Raw genomic sequence first — 19,485 nt, 5'->3', positions numbered from 1 at the left:
GATTGTCTTCATCTGTGACTACTTAAGGTCTCCCATCTTTGCCAGTCCAACAAATGCCCTCGGTATTATCCTCAGCTCTTGCCTATAATGAAACACAGCAGGTTTCATCAGGGCTGTGCTAAAGATCAAGCTGACAGTGCCATTTGCAATCCATTGCTTATTACTTGTGCATATTGCAGTTTCTCTGGCCTCCAACATCACTTTTTGGTTGCAATATTTAGTTAATACATCCTGCAAATGTTTGCAGTATTGTACTTAGTTTTCTATGTGTGCCTAACGTGTCCCTAGTGTTCTAAGAGACTTGAATTGTTCTTTTATTCAGCTTCACAGAGGCTCAGTCCATTCCCAGGGTTCTCATTTGCCATATTACCCACTGAGTTGCCTTATGCAAAACCACCTCACTACTCAGCCGTAAACAAATTCTCAAACTCAAACTAAATTCTTATGCTGAAAATCTTGGTGGCACAAACCCCAAGGCTACCCTTCCCTAAAACAATAATCATGTCATTAAGTAAATGCAGTATGTTCACACCAGAATGCAGGAGGGGTGTATTCTATTACTGTTATCCTAATAGTATAAATACAATAAACAGTAATCTACCTGCATCTAATGCAGGAGAGAGGCATTTTATTACTGTTACTTTAAACCAGAAGGATGCTTGCTAATCTCAAAGAATAAAATATCTTTTCCTAAGCAGGTTTATTCCCTCTGAGATGCTAGATCTTCTAAGGCAAATATTCATCTATGGAGTGGGAAGGTCAGGACAAAGTGGTGGAAAGGCTTTGTGAAAAAAAATGGAATTTATTCAGTGCTCTCAAGCAGGAAGTGTATCAGATACAGACAATGGCTTTATGACTGAACTTCTGAAGTGAAGGTTTTGCCAAGACAGAAGCACTTTCTCTGGTCAGGTAGACCTACCTTAACCAGTTTCTAAATACCTAGCTTGACTACAGCTGTGCTTGGAATAGTTTGAGTTGCCTAGTGGCAAAATTTGAGCTTTTACTACCTGTTATTACACCTTCCACTAGAATTACCATGATGATGATTCTGCTGATGTTATCATCACCAATCTGCCATGCATACTGGAGTTGGCAGGCAGCAAACTCCACCTGCCTGAAACCTCCTCAGACAGAGACTTGAAGAACACCATATTACAGAAACAAAGGTGGTCCCAGATGTTGGCTCCCAGTCTGGGTGAGCTTGATAGGGAAGCACATCCCTGGACATGTGCCACTCCTTAGGTAAACATCATAGAATCATGAATAAACATTGCACATGCGTTCACTATCTTCATAGGAACTTGTCTGTCAAGCTAAACTGGAAACAGAGCTTTTCATCTACTGATGAACTAGTAGATGATTCTCATACATAAAAATATGATGAGTGTTTATGGAGCTAGTCATGAAATCTTAAGTGAAAACCTCCTAAATGGGTATTTCTAAACCAAGCTTCTTAAGTGAGAGTCATCCCAGTGCAAAGAGACCAAAGGAAAAGACTGTACATCACTTAGACACCAGATAAATACAACACTGAGAACTTAACCTTCATATATGTGGTTAATGTGAGGCTTAATGAATATCCCTGAAAGAGCAATGAAGAGCATTCAAATCAAGTCCTTAAAGATATTAATAATAATACTAATCTAGGAAAAAGTGGGAAATGAAAGGTCAGAATTCTAAATAATGTCATCAAGGAAGGAGACTGAGAGCAGCAGAGAGAAGCTGTTCAGTGATCACACGGGCTGACAGTTATTATGAGATGTGTTTCTGAAAGGGCAACATTGATAGAGGTGTAAGCTGCACTACATTTATGTTGTTCTTTTAAATTATTCCACTCTCTTATTTTCCAAAAATTAAACTTTTAGTAACTGGAAATAATTTTTTCCATCACTTAAAACAACTAGCATTTACAAACATATAGTTCTATTCTTAGATAATTCTCAGTGTTGCAGGACTATTGAGATCGGTTAGATTTGGCATGCTTAAGGCTTGCCATAGCTCCATTGTGTTCTAGTTTGGAGTACATCCAAGTAGGATTTATTTGTCTCCTTTTTTATGTCCCATGGCTAAGGACTTTATGTTAAAAAAGAGCACTAGCCAGAAAAGGACTGTAGCAAAATATCTTGCCTTTTGTTGAATCTTTTCAGTGTGGTCCATTGAAACCTTAGATTCAAAGTAATTTTAAGTCTGTCAGACTGTTTATGATGTGATTTTTGACACATTGATACATGTTGGGAATGCAGAAATACAGGTGTGAGCTGAGTACAGTGCCCTCTGCAAAGCAGCATGATACAGAATTGTGGGTCAGAAGGAAGAGGTGATGCCTGTAACTGGGAAGTCCCAGGGATACAATGGAAGGAGAAAATGGAGCAACCAGGGAGCAAGATGTTGTATCATGACTTTCTTCTTGTCCTTTGAATCACAGAAGTATATTTTAATGGCCCCTTCTCCTAAATGTCTACAGACTGATGTCCTGACTAATATTAAAATTCCTCTTGTGGAAATAGTTATAGTTGCAAGGTGACTCAATTTGTAGTGCTGTCTTTGCTTCCCCAGTGTGCATCTCATTTGGATAGTCCCAGATGTCAAGAACAGAGTGCACACAGATTTAGACAGATGTACAAGATGGCACTCTTACTGAGCAAGACTTTTTGTCCATTCAGTTGCAAACTCAATATCACAATCTGAAGACACTTTACAGTAAAGGATGCTGCTGAAGTAAACTAATTTTTATAAACTTCTCATCAAGCTTAACAATATGTCTTCCACTTTCATGGGCTTCCTCCCTCAGAAAAATGAAAGCATTCATTATCTGACCTTCTGTTCCTGCCAGTGTGGCTGTGAGTGTGTGGATTGTCTGGCCAGAGCTGGGAGCTCTGTGCTACAAGCTTCCCTTCCATGCAAGATCCACCACGATCTACAGGCTACAGCACTTGGTAGCTCTCAGGTTGATCTGAAGAACCTAGACCAACTCCAGATACCTACCTGAATCTAGCTCAGGACACCTCTTTCCCAAGAGCAGATGTTTCTGAGGCTATAGCTAAGTGCCCAAGAAAGTTGATACAGTTCTCCAGAAGCCTTTCAAAAGCTGAACAACAGCAATTTTTTCTGAGATTTTCTAAAGGCAGAGTTAAAGATACTGCCAGGGAACTTCATGTGAAGACAATATCATGCATTTAAATGCAGAAAGAGAAGCATATATGACAGCCTGATAATTTTCAGTGTCTGTGGAGGCTAGAAATTTGAAAACTATGAGACTATACTGCTGTCTATTATTTAAATGGTCTAGATCCTATGCTAGGTCCCACCCTAGGAAAAAAAAGGCTAAGAAAACACTGTTGCTAGTACACTCTTACCTGATTCCAAACTGAAACCCATATTAATCAAACATACTGTACTGATCAGTAGGACTCAACTGAAATTCCCCTCAGCAGCTCTATTTTAATGTGAACCTGATGCATACTTTCTCTCTGCTTTACATAAAAATTACTCTGGCTTATTCAGTATTGGCAGAAGCCTTTTCACATACTGTGTCATTTCACTTATCGTATCAGTTGTTGCAGAAGAGCAAGGAACAATTTGAAGGCTATTGCATTGCACCTTTATTTTCTGCCTCAGTTGTATGCTCATTTTATGCAGAATTCCTCACACTGCTGGCAGTAATAAGTAATGAGATGGTGCACAGGGAAAAAAAAACGCCACTTTTTAGTGAAAATTAGTGAACATACTGGGAAACAACTACATTTTCAGGAGATTGCTCCCAGTCCTTGTACCCCAAAACTTAGAAACAACAGCATCTGGCGGAGGCTGTTAAGACTGCATCATTAACTCAAGGAATGTTTTACTATTCATTGCATCAACAGATTCAAATGCCTTATGTCCAGCCCATAGGAAAGAAATTTAAATCTGTCCATTCTTTTAGAAAAAAATGCCATTTAAAAGGAAATATTTTTAAAGATTAAGAGGATCTGGATTTTCATGTGCTTTTGTAGTACCATAGCTAAATTACATAACCTGCCAGAATCTGTCATTTAACAGAGTGTATTCTGAAATGCAGGTTAAAAAATATTGTGTCAAGAACTGTGGTCATAGATTAATCACTTGGAGCATGCACATTTTCTGGGCCTTTCAGTCCAGAATATGGTTTAGAAATATCACATAATAGGAAGTTCTGCTGGGAAAGATTCAGTCAGTGATGTTTTATTTACACTTCTGTAGCAGCATAACCAGCCTAGCAGTTTGCTACAAGTCTTTCTTACAAACTCTGCTTCTCTTAATACAATCTACATCTGTTCTATGAGAATTTACAGGCATAGTTATGCCTGCAAAATGTTCCTCATGTAGACTCAGAATATGGAGTTCTTTTTAACTTCTTTTTTTCATAGTTGCTCTTGTTCTTCCAAGTTTTCCCCTGGAATTTTTTGCCTAATGAGTTGTGAAATCTAATCAATTGCAATAATTAAAACATACTGTGTGTAGAATGATGCACCGCTTTAATTACACAACAAAGTCCCCAACAAATAAAAGCTTGAGATTCTTACATTAGAAGAAACCAAACTGCTTTACTTTGCTGTATTTTTTTTTCATGAAGAACAGACTCATGCTTATAGATGATATGTATAAAACACTTAAAATTCTTGCTATACTGCATATTTTATTAAAAGATCTGGGCGAGGTCAGGCTTGTGTGTTAGCAGCATATGAAGCAGCCATGAAGGAATGGCTGGAACAAACAAATAGTTGCTTCTTTTCAATAAAACACCCTGGGTGGCAACTCTGAACAGGAAAGTTTTGTGTCCAAGGTCTATAAAATGCATGGAGTTTTAGCAATGTCACATGGTGCAAGAGGGGGTGCTATTCACCAACTCATCTCTTTTCTAGGACCTTTCATATGCTGGTAAACATTTAGGCATGAAATAAATCCCTTATGACAAACTGAAATGCCAGTGTTTCCTAATTAAAATCGGTTTGATGACAGTTGGGCAGATACATTCTTACAGTTTTCTTTTTTTCTAAGAACAATGCATGTCAAGCAATTGGGTCCTGGTATTATGCAGCTTTTTCCAATCCTTTTATTTACATTCTGATTCTGGTCCCAGTGAGGCTCCATCAGCATGAGAGAAACTGCAAACTCAACTGTTCAGACCTATGCCTTTTTCATTTGTTCTGTAAATTCTGAAAGTATAATTATGCTATTGAGTACTTTAGAGAACTCAAGCCTGCATTAGCTATTTCACAGTCATTTAGGTGAAGTGGATAACCTAGTACACCTTATTTAAGTTTCCAGTGAAATCTGATACAGGTGACTTTCACAGTTTGAAAGGTAGTTATTGCTCATTTACAGTGCTGTCCTTTGTCTGCCTCAGTCCTAGCTACAAATTTCATTAATCAGCCCTGCCTACATATGCATTGTTATTGCCCTCATTCTTTTTAGCCATAAGGTTGGCTTCTTTTGCTGATGTTGGTATCAGCAGTTTTAAAGGACTGTATAGCCCACCTAAATAGGATAGATTAACCTAAGGATGTTTTCTGAATGGGCTGTATGAAGAATGAAGACAGATGGTCACTCACTTGTCAGGAGAAATGGATGGATCTTATTTCTCCAATAAATATAGTTAAAAAAAAAAAAAAAAAAAAAGATAGAAGCAGCACTGGTAGAGAAAAATTCAAATAATTGTTTCAATGCTTTAGAATATGAAAGGTGATACCTGTTCTGTACTATTAGTAGCTGAAAAAGGCCAGAGATAGTACATAATTACAACATGATGCCAAATACACACCACACCATGAGTAATTTCTGTTTGTGCTTAGAGAGCTTAATATCCTCTTATTAGCCCATAGATGAAACAAGTTAACTGCCATTTTTCTCAAAGCTACAGTGAGGTGGCCTTTCTATCTCTAGAGCCTCTATCACCACTGTGACCAGTCTCTCTGCATACACTCCTCACACTTGTATTCTTCTCAGCTGCTTTTCACTCTTCTTGGGTGTTCCAGCAATTTTGTCAGACCTAATGTGTCCTTGGAACATCACCAAATGGATTTAACAGTACCAATTCTGAGAAATGAAAGTAAATGCTTTTATGAATGAGCTTAAACTGAGCTTTAAAACAGAAAACAATTTATTTTATTGTTTCTAATAAAAATCTGGATTTAATTAGGACTTCCAAAACAATATATTTTTTTCTAAGTGTTATAATGATTTTTGTATCATTTTAACACTTTGCTCACTGTCTCAAAGCTGCTTATATTCCTTAGAGTATAAATAACTAAACTTTCTGGTAAGACTGTGAAGTTTTCTGATTTTTATTTTTTTCTCATAATGTTGGTTCTGTAAAAGACAATAATCAGCTATTCCAGGCTTGTGTCAGGAATAGTGTGGCCAGCAGTACCAGGGCAGCAATCCTGTACTTGGCACTGCTGAGGCCTTACCTTAAGTCCTGTGTCCAGTTCTGAGTCCCTCACTACAAGAAACACTTTGAGATGCTGGAGTGTGTCCAGAGAAGGGCAACAAAGCACAGAGCAGCTTACAAGTGTTATGATGAGCAGCTGAGGGAGCTGGAGTTGTTTAGCCTGGAAAAAAAGGAGGCTCAGGAGAGACTTTATCACTCCTTACAAATGCCTGAAAGGAGGCTGTAGCCATGTGGGGGTCAGCTGTCCTCACAGGCAACCAGTGGCAAGATGAAAGGATATGGCCTCAAGCTGTGCCAGGGGAAGTTCAGGTTGAACATCAGGAAGAATTTCTTCACTCAAAGGCTTGACAGGCATTTGAACAGGCTGCCTAAGGAGTCAGCAGGTCTTGAAACATTCAGGAAACAAGTGGTGTGGCACTTAGTGCTATGGTTTAGTTGGCATGGTGGTGTTCAGTCAAACATTGGACTTGAGGGTCTTGGAGATCTCTTTCAGCATTAATGTTTCTGTGATTCTGTGATTCTAAGATTCTATGAAAGTGAGTGATGAAATATATTATAAAACCTATCTTCTTAGACAGAAAACAAAATTTTGTTTCTTGGAAGCCTTTGTCTACTTACACATCTTAATAATTATGAGAAACTCAGTTCTCCTTCATACTTATTACCTTTTAAAATCTTGCTTTCAACCTAATTCAGGACCAATACTTTCAATTCTTGTAGCATCTGAAATTTGTCCAGACATGACAATTCGGCAGGACTAGTCTTCTGAACACTGCTTCCTGTTTATTCTTCTTAACTTTTTCTTCTTAACTTTTCAGGTCATAAATTTATGCCTGTCTAGGAAAGTGTGCATTATGAAGTGCTGAATTACCCTCTTACACATGGTATTCCCAAATCAATTCTCCACACTATGTAAAGTTTTACATAATTACAATTAATGCAGAAAATTCATAATGTTCTGCACATTAGCAGGAACTATGTATCTTTCACTCGGTGACTTGCACTAATAAACATCACCTCCTATTGTAATTTAAAAATGGTAAGACCAGTCATGGCCTGCTTTCTGAAATGAATTGGCTTACTGCAGGCAGTAAAGCAATCAGGTTTTGGCCTTGTCTAAGATGAGTCTAATGTTTTCTCTGTGAGAAATTCAAAACAATAAAACAAAATAATGAATGCAGCCATGAAAACAGCTTCCACCATTCTGTGTTTATTTGACACATGTACATTTGAAAGGATTTAATCAAACCCTGACAAGTACACTTGTATCAGTCTAACCAAAAACATTTTTTATTTTGTTTTACAGATTTTGGCCATTGTGTCCATTCTGTTCATCGTCCTGTCCACTATTGCTTTGTCTCTTAACACACTGCCAGAACTTCAAGAAATAGATGAATTTGGGCAGCCAAATGACAACCCTCAGCTAGCACACGTTGAAGCTGTGTGTATTGCTTGGTTTACCATGGAGTATCTTTTGCGTTTTCTGTCCTCACCAAATAAGTGGAAGTTCTTCAAAGGCCCATTAAATGTCATTGACTTGCTGGCTATCTTGCCGTACTATGTCACCATTTTTCTCACAGAGTCCAACAAAAGTGTCCTGCAGTTCCAAAATGTCAGACGCGTGGTTCAGATATTTCGAATTATGAGGATCCTAAGAATTCTTAAGCTCGCCAGACATTCAACAGGCCTTCAGTCTTTAGGCTTTACGCTCAGGCGGAGTTACAATGAATTGGGCTTGTTGATATTATTTTTAGCCATGGGCATAATGATATTTTCAAGTCTTGTATTCTTTGCTGAAAAGGACGAGGATGCTACAAAATTTACAAGTATTCCTGCATCATTCTGGTGGGCAACAATCACTATGACTACTGTAGGATATGGTGACATTTATCCTAAGACCTTATTAGGTAAAATAGTTGGAGGACTTTGCTGTATTGCTGGAGTGCTGGTCATAGCCTTGCCCATACCAATTATTGTGAACAATTTCTCAGAGTTTTATAAGGAGCAGAAAAGACAGGAGAAGGCAATTAAGAGGAGAGAAGCACTTGAGCGAGCTAAAAGAAATGGCAGTATTGTCTCCATGAATCTGAAAGATGCCTTTGCTCGCAGTATGGAAATGATAGATGTAGCGGTAGATTCAGGAAAGCTTGGAGAACCACTCAGTCCAAAGGAGACACCTGATGACAGCCACCTGTCCCCAAGCCGGTGGAAATGGGCCAGAAGGACAATGTCTGAAACAAGCTCAAACAAATCTTACGAAAACAAGTACCAAGAAGTTAGTCAACAGGACTCCCATGAGCAATTGAACAACGCTGCAGCATCCTCCAGCCCGCAGCACCTCAGTGCCCAAAAACTGGAGATGCTGTATAATGAAATTACTAAAACTCAGTCTCAGCCTAATCTCAATGCTGGTTACCAAGACCAGTCAGCAAAGCCACCCAGGTACGAGGAAGAAATAGAAATGGAAGAAGTCATAGGTCAGAGAGATCCGTTGCCAACTGGGCCTGCGGACGTTGTCATGGACATGAGAAGCACATCCAGTATCGACAGTTTTGCCAGTTGTGCAACTGACTTCACAGAAACAGAGAGGTCTCCCCTCTCTCTGTTTCCTGGCTCTCACTTGCAAATGAGATTTCCAACAGATGCCATTAACCTGGAAGAAAACCAAAGAGCAAGAAGTTCTCAGTTCATACCATTTGCAAAAGACAGAGGATTTTCTCCAACCGACGTCACCTTTGACTATAATCCAATCAACAGAGCTGTTATCAGTGATGGCAGTGGGTCCCAAACTGTTTCACATGGTCATTTTCATTTTGACACTGCCATGGAAAGCCCCAAAAGCTCCCTGAAAGGTAGCAACCCATTAAAATCTAGATCCCTTAAAGTTAATTTTAAAGACAATAGGGGTGGCGCTCCACAAACTCCACCAAGCACTGCAAGGCCACTGCCAGTGACAGCAGCAGCAGACTTCACACAGGCCACCCCTCAGCACATCAGCACCATTCTCCTAGAAGAAAATTCCCCCCAAGGTGAACGGCCTGTACTTGGTGCTGACGCATCTGCACTTTGTCAGGGACCTGCTAAAAAGTCATCCCCACTCTTTCCCAAACAAAAAATTTTCACTTTCCCTTCAAAAGAGAGGAGGAGCTTCACTGAAATAGACACTGGAGAAGAAGAAGAGTTTATGGAGTTACAGGGTGTGAAACATGAGAAAAAACAGGATATCAAGACAAATTGCTGTGGGGATAAACATAGTGATGGCAACAATTTAACAGGGGAGCCACAGGTCAGCTCTTCACCCAAAAGCATGAGCCACAACTGTACTCAAGACATTTACCGTGCTGTGGGTGAGGTAAAGCCAGACAATAATCAAGAAGGTCACAAAATGGAAAACCATTTATTTGCTCCAGAAATTCATTCAAGTCCAGGAGAAACTGGTTATTGTCCTACACGTGAAACTAGCATGTGACTAGTTACAGAAGCAATAAAAACATCTTTTCTTAAAACAGTTAGTAATGCCTATGAACTAAAACATGGAAAGCCTCCACAAAAGTGCATAAAATGTTATTTTTGCATGGCATGAAGAGTTGTTTAGTTTAAATACTGTTTAATTAAAAAAAAAAAGACTGCTTTTGTAACAAACTGAAAAAAACAGGGAAAAAATTACTCAAGAATGGTGAATACAATAAAGAGAGCTTTATTAGGAGCCAGTGGTCTGCAACATCTGACATTTTTGATCCTTTCACTTATGATTGTAGACAGGTTTTGAACTCTTTTAACTTTTTTTTTTTTTCCTTGGTTACAATGAATTTTAGAATTTGCACATGAAAGGATGAAATGTCAATGCATGCATTCATAAGGATGTGAAACAAGGTGCTTTGAGCTTGCAAAATGCATATACTTGTAAATAGTTTGGGGTTGGGGGGAAAGCTACTGTTAACAAGGATTTATGGAAAAAGCATTTCCTGGGACACAGATACTTCCTTCACAGCGTGCTGCCTGGAGGTTTTGTACAGACTTATGTTGCAAAATTGCAACTTCTACTTAAAGCATCTTACGTCTCTTGCTTTCTGTTAAAAAGCTCATGAGTATATCTGTTAATTAAGGACTACAGTATTTTAGTTTACCTGTGCTATAAATCATGATGTTTTTGGTTTTTTTTTTACTTGCAGAACTTCAGTTATTGCATTTGTCAGTTTAATTAATGACCCTGTGAGGAAAAGTAAAGATTTAATGACCAGAACATGAAGCATTTGATATTTTTATAGAAAACTGCCAACATTTCATATCTGAGAAAAAAAAAATCCATTTTAAAATTTAAAACTCATAGTTATTTCTGCGGCAATAAATAGTGCCAAATGGCTATTCAGATATAACCAAAAAGTTTTTCGACCTCATAGAATATACCTTGGTATTAAAAAAAATATTTCCCACACTCTTATTTTTCCTTTGATTTAACACTGTTTGCTTCTACATGATCTTTGATCTCATACCTTTTGTTCTCCACACAATGCTCATTCTTCACTAATGGCAATGTTGTTGAAGCTGCTATGGTGTAAGGACATAAGAGATGGGGCAAAGTGGTACCTTTTGTTATCACAAATCATATAGCTGGAGAAAAAATGTTTCAAATATATGTGATTTGCCTCAGGTCTTCCATGCTCCAAAGCTTATTTGTGTTTTTCTGTTCAATCGTTTGGACTGACAGAAGATATCACTTGACTCACCAACTTTGCCTCAACCCATCCTTCCATAGCTGTTCTGAAATGGAGTGCAGGATTTCCACTATACTTAAATAAAGGAAAATGTCAATCATTCCACTGACAACTGCCAAAGCATTTTTCGTTTCTCTGATTTCTCCAGCTTCCCAGTAAAAGAAAGATGCTGAACCAAAGCCTTCATTACAAAGTACTCATCTAACCGCTGTCTCGAAAAAGCTATTTCTAATTTTATCCAGAATCCCTAAATTCCTGTGCTACAAACTGTTTTTTAAAAAAGCTTGTAGATTTCTTTAATGCCCTAAATCATAAAAAGTTTATTTAATTCATGAATTTTAACCATAAGCAAATGTATGTAGTTACACAGACATGTCCTAAAATATGTTCCTCCTTTTCTGGGCTGATTCCACAGATCTCACTCAAGCCTGGCACATAGAAAAGAGGCAAGTTTGAAGAGCCCCAAAATATTGATCCTGGTAGCTGGGCCAAACAATGAGCACAGCACAATCATTTCGGTGGGTTTTTTTAAAAAAGTTTTCTTCTATATTTCCATCAGTTTTCTTATTTTTATAACAAGATAATATTGAATTATCTCTTCAGTCGTTCGAGTAACTAAGAGTATAATGTGGTTATTTTTTTTCAAACAATGTCTGGTCATTAATTCTCAAAATAAAAATGATTATTTTTTGTCTTTAATTGGAGTTCATTTCAACTTGTTGCTGCATTCAGTTTTATGTATTTATATTGTATTCTCCGTAACACTTTTCAATCATGTTATGTCTCACTGTCCCAAATTTAGCTCTTTAATATTTTATAGTCATTAATCTTCTACATTTATTTTTTAGTTTCTAGATATTTTTGGTGACTAAAACTAAATGCCAGTCAATTTTTATATGCCTGAAGTGTTGGTTTGTATTTTCTATGTGCAGTTTTATGAAATCACATGGGCCTGTTTGATCTGCCTTTACATCCTAGTGAACTGTTGAAGTCCAAATTAAGACTAAATGGGACCTGATCCCATGCTCTGGATCCACAGAAAATTCCCATTCAAGACAATGACGCTGTTCTGGCAAGACTGAGGTCTGTGTCATGTTCCTTCTGTGTGCTTTTTCTCCCAGGTGACCCTTACACTTTGGAAAAGCCCCTTAGACCTACGCCACTTGGAAATGGCAAGGGCAGGAGTCCAGCCATAGGAAACGTATTGCAGGAACAGAGATTTAATTCCTTAAGCTCTCCCGAGCTCAACTTCATACAAACCTGATTCTGGCCTATTAAAATCACTAAAAGTTTAAAAGGAGTAAAGTCAAGGCCTCAATCCTTGTGCAGATGAATTTCCCCCTGAAACCAATGGGAGTCTGGTGGAAAAAGGGACTGACTGAAATATGATTGAGAGGAATGATAGTCTCTCCCTCTTGATGAAAACCAACAGGAGCTTTAACTATATAAATCAGATGAAAGACCAGGCCCTTATTTGCTGCTGTATTTTAAATGTTTTCAGAGAAGCACATTTATTTTGAAAGCAAAAGAAATGCAATTCACTTTATTAACAGATGCTTTATTTTTTTTAAATACTGGAAGCAAAATGATTAAGCTTTAGAAGTGCTATTGGTGTAATTTTGTTATCTACTTTTGACTATGCTGAAAACTATTTCCAGAAGCACAGGTTTAGACATGTGGTTTTTCCAGTCCTGACTGCATGCACAGGATCCACCTCTGAATACCTGACTTGTATAATTCCTGATTAAAACATCGACTTGAGCAGTTGCAGGACTGGGTCTAGCTTTCTATCCAGTACAGCAGGTGTAAGTGCAGGCCAGGATCACTCCATTCATCATGAATTGATATGCAGCAAATTATGCAAAATTACACAAGTATATTTTTCTGGTTTTTCTAAAACTTTGAAGCCATTTTGGACTTACTACCCATTCACCACAGTAAGGGGAGAATGTGTCTGAGCTCTGGAGTCAGTCTCTAATGGCAGCTGTGCAATTTCAAAACAACTTAAGGAGTCTCAGAAAGAAGTGACTCCTTTGTGCATCTGAAAGGGGTCTGACTCCTTGCATCACTGGAAAATGAAGAATGTTCAGGGAGATAGCTTTGCAATTGATCTATTTTTTATATTTTTTACTAACTGCAGAATCCTGAATCAAAGTTTTAATTCCTTTTTCAATGATGAAACCAAATGCACATATTTAAAAAATGTTCTAATGAGTAATTAGAAAGAGTTTTTGAGTAATAATCACATTAATCCAAATCTAGGTGGTGGGTGGGGGGAATAATGTATCGCACAAACTGCAAAGGAAGTTCCTACAGGAAAGCTGTTTACAGGGGAAGTACGAAATGTAAAGAATGTAACATGGTGTAGGAAGTTTTTGCACTACCGAATTTATATAAAATACACTTTTTTTAAATGAAAACACAAAAGGCCTTTTAATGCTACATTGTATAGACTATAGAAGCCTCTGTGCTAATGCAGCAGTCTAATGCACTGTGTCCTCAACTTCACAATTGGTCTCAAAATTCAAACATTAGTGTTGTTAGAGAGGTGATATCTGATCTAACACTAGAGCAATGGACATGAAGAGCCTTTTAGCACACTATTATGTAACTCAAAATGTGTATAGACAGTTGTATTTTTGCCTATAACATTCATAAATCAAAATAACGATTGGCTTCATGAGTCATTTCCTAACAGGTAATACTGGGCAATGTATTTGTATTTCTTGAAAAACAATGAGTTCTTTTAAAAGTAGACCCCTTCCCCTACATGTTATCTGAGCTTCTGTCTCCTTCAAGATTTACCTTCAAGTTATTTAAATAAGTGCTTCAATCTCATCTCTAAACTGCAGTCCAGTAAAAAAGCCAGTTGTTCTTCTTGAATCTCAATTGCATACAGTCAGATTGGTAAAAATGTCCAGAGTTTAACTGATTGGCTTTTTGATTCAAATACCTTTTGAATCACTTGGATAGAAAATATACATTTTGATCAGGCAAACATATATTAGAAGTAAAATAATGCAACAAATATGCCTTTGTTTTCCTAAGTCTCCAGCACAGATCAAGCAAGAAATGCAAATACAACAAAGGGGGAAAGAAGGGCAGAAAACCGTAAGTAAACAAGGCACATTTTAGTGTACTATATAAAAAGAGACATAATAAAATGTAAAGGAATCCTTGTTCACACTAAATGAAGTAAAAATGCCAGTAACAAAAGATTTAATTCCACTTCTTCTCCATCATAATTTTAAACCTAGAACCAACAGGTTCAGCAATGCTATTTTCCAGTCACCTGTCACATGAATATTTGATCTGTAATCATTTTTCAGAAAACTTTGCTGAAAAATAAGGTATCACATGTTGGTGTCTCTGCTGATCTTTGGATCTCTTGCGCTTTCCCTCCCAATATCAACCTTCTCTTCTTCTAGGGAGTGGTCAGAAAGCAACGCACCCAACAAGATGATAGGTGTGTCTTGCTTGTCGGGAAAATGTTTTGGTAGTGTGGTAGATGATGCATTTGAACCAAGGAACAAGAACTGAATGTCACTTCTCCCTGTTTTCTAGTTGTAAAGTGCTCTGAATTCTCCAGTGTACCCACTGGAGAATCACCAGGATCACCCTTCATGCAAGAGCTTTCAGTGTTCTTGCAATAACTTTTTTAAAAGCAGTTGACTGGTAAATGCTATTAAGAGAGCCATTGGTCTAAGTGTGAATACTTGTCTTTTGTCCAGCCTGGTTTTATTAGTGGTACTCAGCTTTAATTCCAGCTGAAATGCTTTCTAAAACAGATCAGGTGTTCTGGGAGCCAAACCTTTGCAGGTTCTCTGCCAGTTTCCTTAGCCAACTGGCAGGCAAAAATGAAAGAAAAAATTTGTTTGCATTGTGTGGTGGTTTTTCTTGTTCAGTGATCATACACCATGGGACATCTGCAGGGGGGTAGTATACTTGTTTTTGTATTTATTTTGTTCCAGGTTTAAACAGTATTTTTTTGAATGCTGAATTATGATATTTAGGAAGAATTACCCTTTAGTAAAATTGAGATTTCCACCAAAAGAGCAGTGGTAATCCTATATTATTATTGATTGATACTTAGTTTTCTTTTTGACAAATAATGCATATCCTGATGAATACCACTTTGGAACAAGGAAGTAGCACACAAATATTACTGTTCTTTTTACTTCAAAGTAACTAAAAAACATAGTATTAGCTAACATTTAATCCAAAATTATTATTATAAGACTATTAGTTGATTATACCTATCAGCTAAACAGAATGGTGACCTGTCATTACCTGAGACATTGACTGTAGTCCTGTGATTAACATAAACCATGAATCTAAGAGCAGTCTGTGTAATTAATTTCATTAGGGCAATTTTTTAACTCAAATAACTATTTAAATACATATTTAGCATCAACAGGAATAATGTATGTTTCTAAATCTGGAAGTCTCTGGCTATGTTTACACTGGCATCTTAGAGAAAATCAGGAGAGCTCTCTTGACATGAATCTCTCAGCTACCCCTGCTTCTCATGCTTTGCTTCACACAACCAAGCAATCCTGCACCATGCAAATTGCTTCTACTTTTAGGTGAGGCTGAACCAGAAAACTTCTTCCATGCACCAGCTATGCTGCAGGCAGGACAAAGCATTCAGGCCCTGATAACAGATGAGAATGAGTCCAAAAATTGTACCTGGATAGTGTAAACTGTCAGCACACTGTTTTCCTCAACAAATCTGCTTGTATTGTACAACTTGCTAATGTAGACATAGATCTCTACAATGGTTACTGTCTTCAGTCCATGTAGCTCTTGGCTAAATCACTTATTCAAGCAAATTTTGCTGTTTCCATCAGTGGTATTGCATAAAAAAAGCAATATATAGCCAAAGTTTAAATTGTTCCCAGTGCGTTCCCCAAGTCAACCCACATAAAATCATTTAAACAACAAATTCCTGATACCCTTTGGATAGTAGTGTTTAGTAGTTTGGACCAAACTCTGTATACTGCATATTTCTTCAGTCAATTTACTCTAAAGTTGGTGTTACACTTGATGAAGACAGTACAGACAGCACTAGACTTACTCCAGAATCAGTGGAATGATTAAACTGATTGCAAATAGCTTTATTTCACTTAACAGTAACCCTTATTTTATACCACTATGAATAAAAGCAAATTGTTGTTCATTGATGGAGGATCAGAAGCCCAGGTTGAGTATTTTGTGCCTATTTGCCATGTCTAGATATCTTCCTATTTGGATCAACAGCTAAAATGATTTAAATGGAGAAACTAGTAAGGTTTGGGTTGCGTGCTTTGTTGCTCTGATGTCTGGGGCATACCTTGTACAGTAATGAAAGGAACAAAAAGCCAATTCCTTATCTTACTTCTTTTTACCATTTCAAGGTGGAGGACATAAGTCTTGTAGTGATATCTTTGCTCTAAGTTTTGCTCAGATAGCATCTCTCTGTGAAGGTTCAGAATACAAAACATTTATGCCTGTTCTTGAAGTCCTTAAGCAGAACACCAGTGGGAATTCTGCCTGTATAAAACTGAAGGATGGAGCAATATATTATAGTGTTAGGCAAAAGGAACAGTTCCTAACACACTACAAAACACATTAAACAAAAACAACCTACTGTTGGGGACAATCATGGGTACTTCTACTAGGATGTAGAGTTCTGGATTTATATGTCTATATTATCAGAGTTCTGCAGAGTTTCACCTGTACAACTCTTTCAAAAATCAAAGGAGCCATGCTGATAAGCTGAAACATGGAGGGATTAGTGTACAAAGAAGCTGATCATTGAATACATAGCCTATTGCTTTAAGATCACTGTAAATATCAAATTAAATATGTACTTATTCATGTTTATATGTTATTACTGTGTTAGTTTCATAGATACAGTAGCATGACTATTACTAGTTTTATGGAGTTTAATGAACTTTACTTTGTATTCCTCTGTGAATGCTCTGAATGCTGCAAACAAAAAAAGCACAACAGTATTTTTTCAAGTTCTCTTGGGGCAATAGCAGTGTCTTCACTATTGTTCAGTTTTACAGATTTAGCAACATTTCATCATACATTACTCTACTAATAATGTATCTTTCTTTAAAAGTACTGTCACTAGGAGAGAAAAGCATATGTGATAAGTCTTGTCTAATCTCATTCATCTGCCTTTACAAAATGCCCCAGACATTTTGTGGGAGAATATGCTGCTTTTGCTTCATGCATTGTTTGTATTTGGGGGTGGGGCAGGGGAATAATAGGGCATTTTGCAATGGTAATTGCATCAACCATGCTTTTTTTCATTATTATTGTATTTGTTAGAAACATTTTGATTTAGTTTCTTTCCATAGATAAAACTTTGACAATAGCTTTATTTTTTCAACTAAACATTTGATTTCATTAGACTAATAATTTCTCACATTTAGTGGTATTCGTATCAATGTTTCCATATCAGCTGCATTTTAACTTCATAAAAAAGGAAATGTGATTATTATTTTTGTCATACTAGATTTTGCTGATCAACTAAGTATTTCTGCACCAATCTACATATTAATATGCATGTTGTAGTCTGTACAATTGTTCAACATCAAAATACCTGTTTAATTTATGTCAAATGTCTTTAAAATAAATGCATTGTTCTCCATTTCAGTCTGATAGAATAAGCAGGATAGTAAATAAATGTGTAAATGAATCATTTGTGTCTCATTTCAGTTCTCTTCATGAAACCGCTTTACATTGAACATTGCATATATACCAAAACAATAATCCATACTGTCTTTAGGTGTCATTACTTAAAATTATACAGGGATCTCTGGCAGACAGTGTGTACAGAAATAAATCACTTGTCTATGCAAATAAAGTCAGAATCCATTCTTTTTTAAAAAAAAATTAAATGTAGTGATTCTAAGCCTTTTTCTTCCCTCTCTGTTCAGAATTACTGGTAATTACTACTCCCACTGTCATAGATACAAAGCCTCAAATGACTTCTGAGGGTGAGTAAATAGTATTGCCTGTAGGATGGAAAGCAGAAGCATGGAAAGATTTAGCACCCCTTTTTTTGGCTAGTCCAACCTAGGTACCTCAGCCTAATATTCAGGCAGAGTGGATAAACCAATCTCTTGTCCACCTTAAAACAAGAAATAATCTAGGTTACAGTGGAAATTATTTTACTCCTTTAAGATGAATCATGAAACTCACAAATTTTTTTACAGACAAAATTTTGCTGCAAATCCACATATAATGGAGAAACTCTGCCATTCAGAAAATTAGAAATATCATTCCCTCACCTTCAAATTAGAAAGATTTTTTTTTTGCTGTCAACATCTGAACAGCACTGCAGTGGAACAAAAATGGAAGTCTAAGTTCATCCCTCTGATGAGAGCATAGAGACACTTTATTTTCACAGCCTCACTATGCTGTACATCTCAATACAGCATTCACTATATTTCAGAACTTCTACCCTTTCAGCTCTTAATCTAAGGGTTCCCTCTATGAATGTGCAGCACTGTCCATAAATTAAATTTGTTTTATCTATTCTACCTCAAACACATTCCCAACTTCCTTTTTCCTTAAAAAACAAAACAAAACAAAACAAAACAAAACAAAACAAAACACATCCTTCCTGTTGCTTGTCCAAATCTCTTCTTCTTAGCATTCATGTGAGTAATTGCATTTTAAGGAAAGGATTTGGGGGGTTATATATTATTCAGTAACCAAGCAGTTCACACATCTAATCATGGTACCCGAGTATTTGCAAGACTGCAATTCTACAGGCACATTCCAGCTGACACACAGTTCCATCCTGCAGCAAGACCTGGGCATCTTCAGAGTTTGGCTGTGCAGAAAGGAGACTAATTCCCATAGAAGAAAAAAAGAGCATTTTCCAAAAACTGAAGTCAAGGGACCAAGATACACTACTGTAGTTCCTAGCTCAACATCTTTATGATCATGCCATGAGTTTAGGAAATCTTTCTGTTCTAACCATTTCATCTTTTCCCATCTTCTCCTCTCCCTCTATTTTTGCTTGTAGAGCACATTAAAAAAAAAAAAAAGTCAAGAACCCCAGCATCTCATCTGAGATCCAAAGCAGCCTAAGAAAGGAACTGACTTGATGCTAGTGAGAAAATAAAATATAGAAAATATCTACTATTTTATTGGTGCATTTTGATATATGGCTGAACACAAATGCAGCTAGAAAGCAGGAAAACTATTTTATGATAACCTGCAAGTGTGATAAGTGGTTGGGATCAGGTCCTAAAGAAAGAAGTATTCTTGGCAGACCAGTAGAGCAGGTCAATAGAGGTGATACTGACAAAATACTGAGATAGCATTAGGTTAGCACAAAAAGTATCCCACCATAAT

The 19,485-nt window shown here is 37.1% G+C and overlaps 1 protein-coding gene across 34 annotated transcripts in view; it reads left to right on the top strand.

Moving 5' to 3' along the window:
- Window positions 1-10,115, top strand: part of KCNB2 (potassium voltage-gated channel subfamily B member 2) — a 330,276-nt gene extending 320,161 nt beyond the window's left edge. For all 34 annotated transcript variants that reach the window (XM_086885232.1, XM_086885233.1, XM_086885272.1 and 31 more), the window contains one exon: window positions 7,716-10,115. In XM_086885232.1, the coding sequence (XP_086741358.1) occupies window positions 7,716-9,878 (2,163 nt within the window). In that variant the 3' untranslated portion in view covers window positions 9,879-10,115. The remainder of the gene's footprint in view (window positions 1-7,715) is intronic.
- Window positions 10,116-19,485: the final 9,370 nt, after the last annotated feature.

This window comes from Cyanistes caeruleus, chromosome 1 (assembly GCF_971803275.1).
Source record: "Cyanistes caeruleus chromosome 1, bCyaCae1.hap1.1, whole genome shotgun sequence".
In the NCBI taxonomy this organism is placed as follows: domain Eukaryota; kingdom Metazoa; phylum Chordata; class Aves; order Passeriformes; family Paridae; genus Cyanistes; species Cyanistes caeruleus.
Note: the sequence above shows the minus strand (reverse complement) of the source record. Positions and strands in the feature narration are given on the sequence as shown.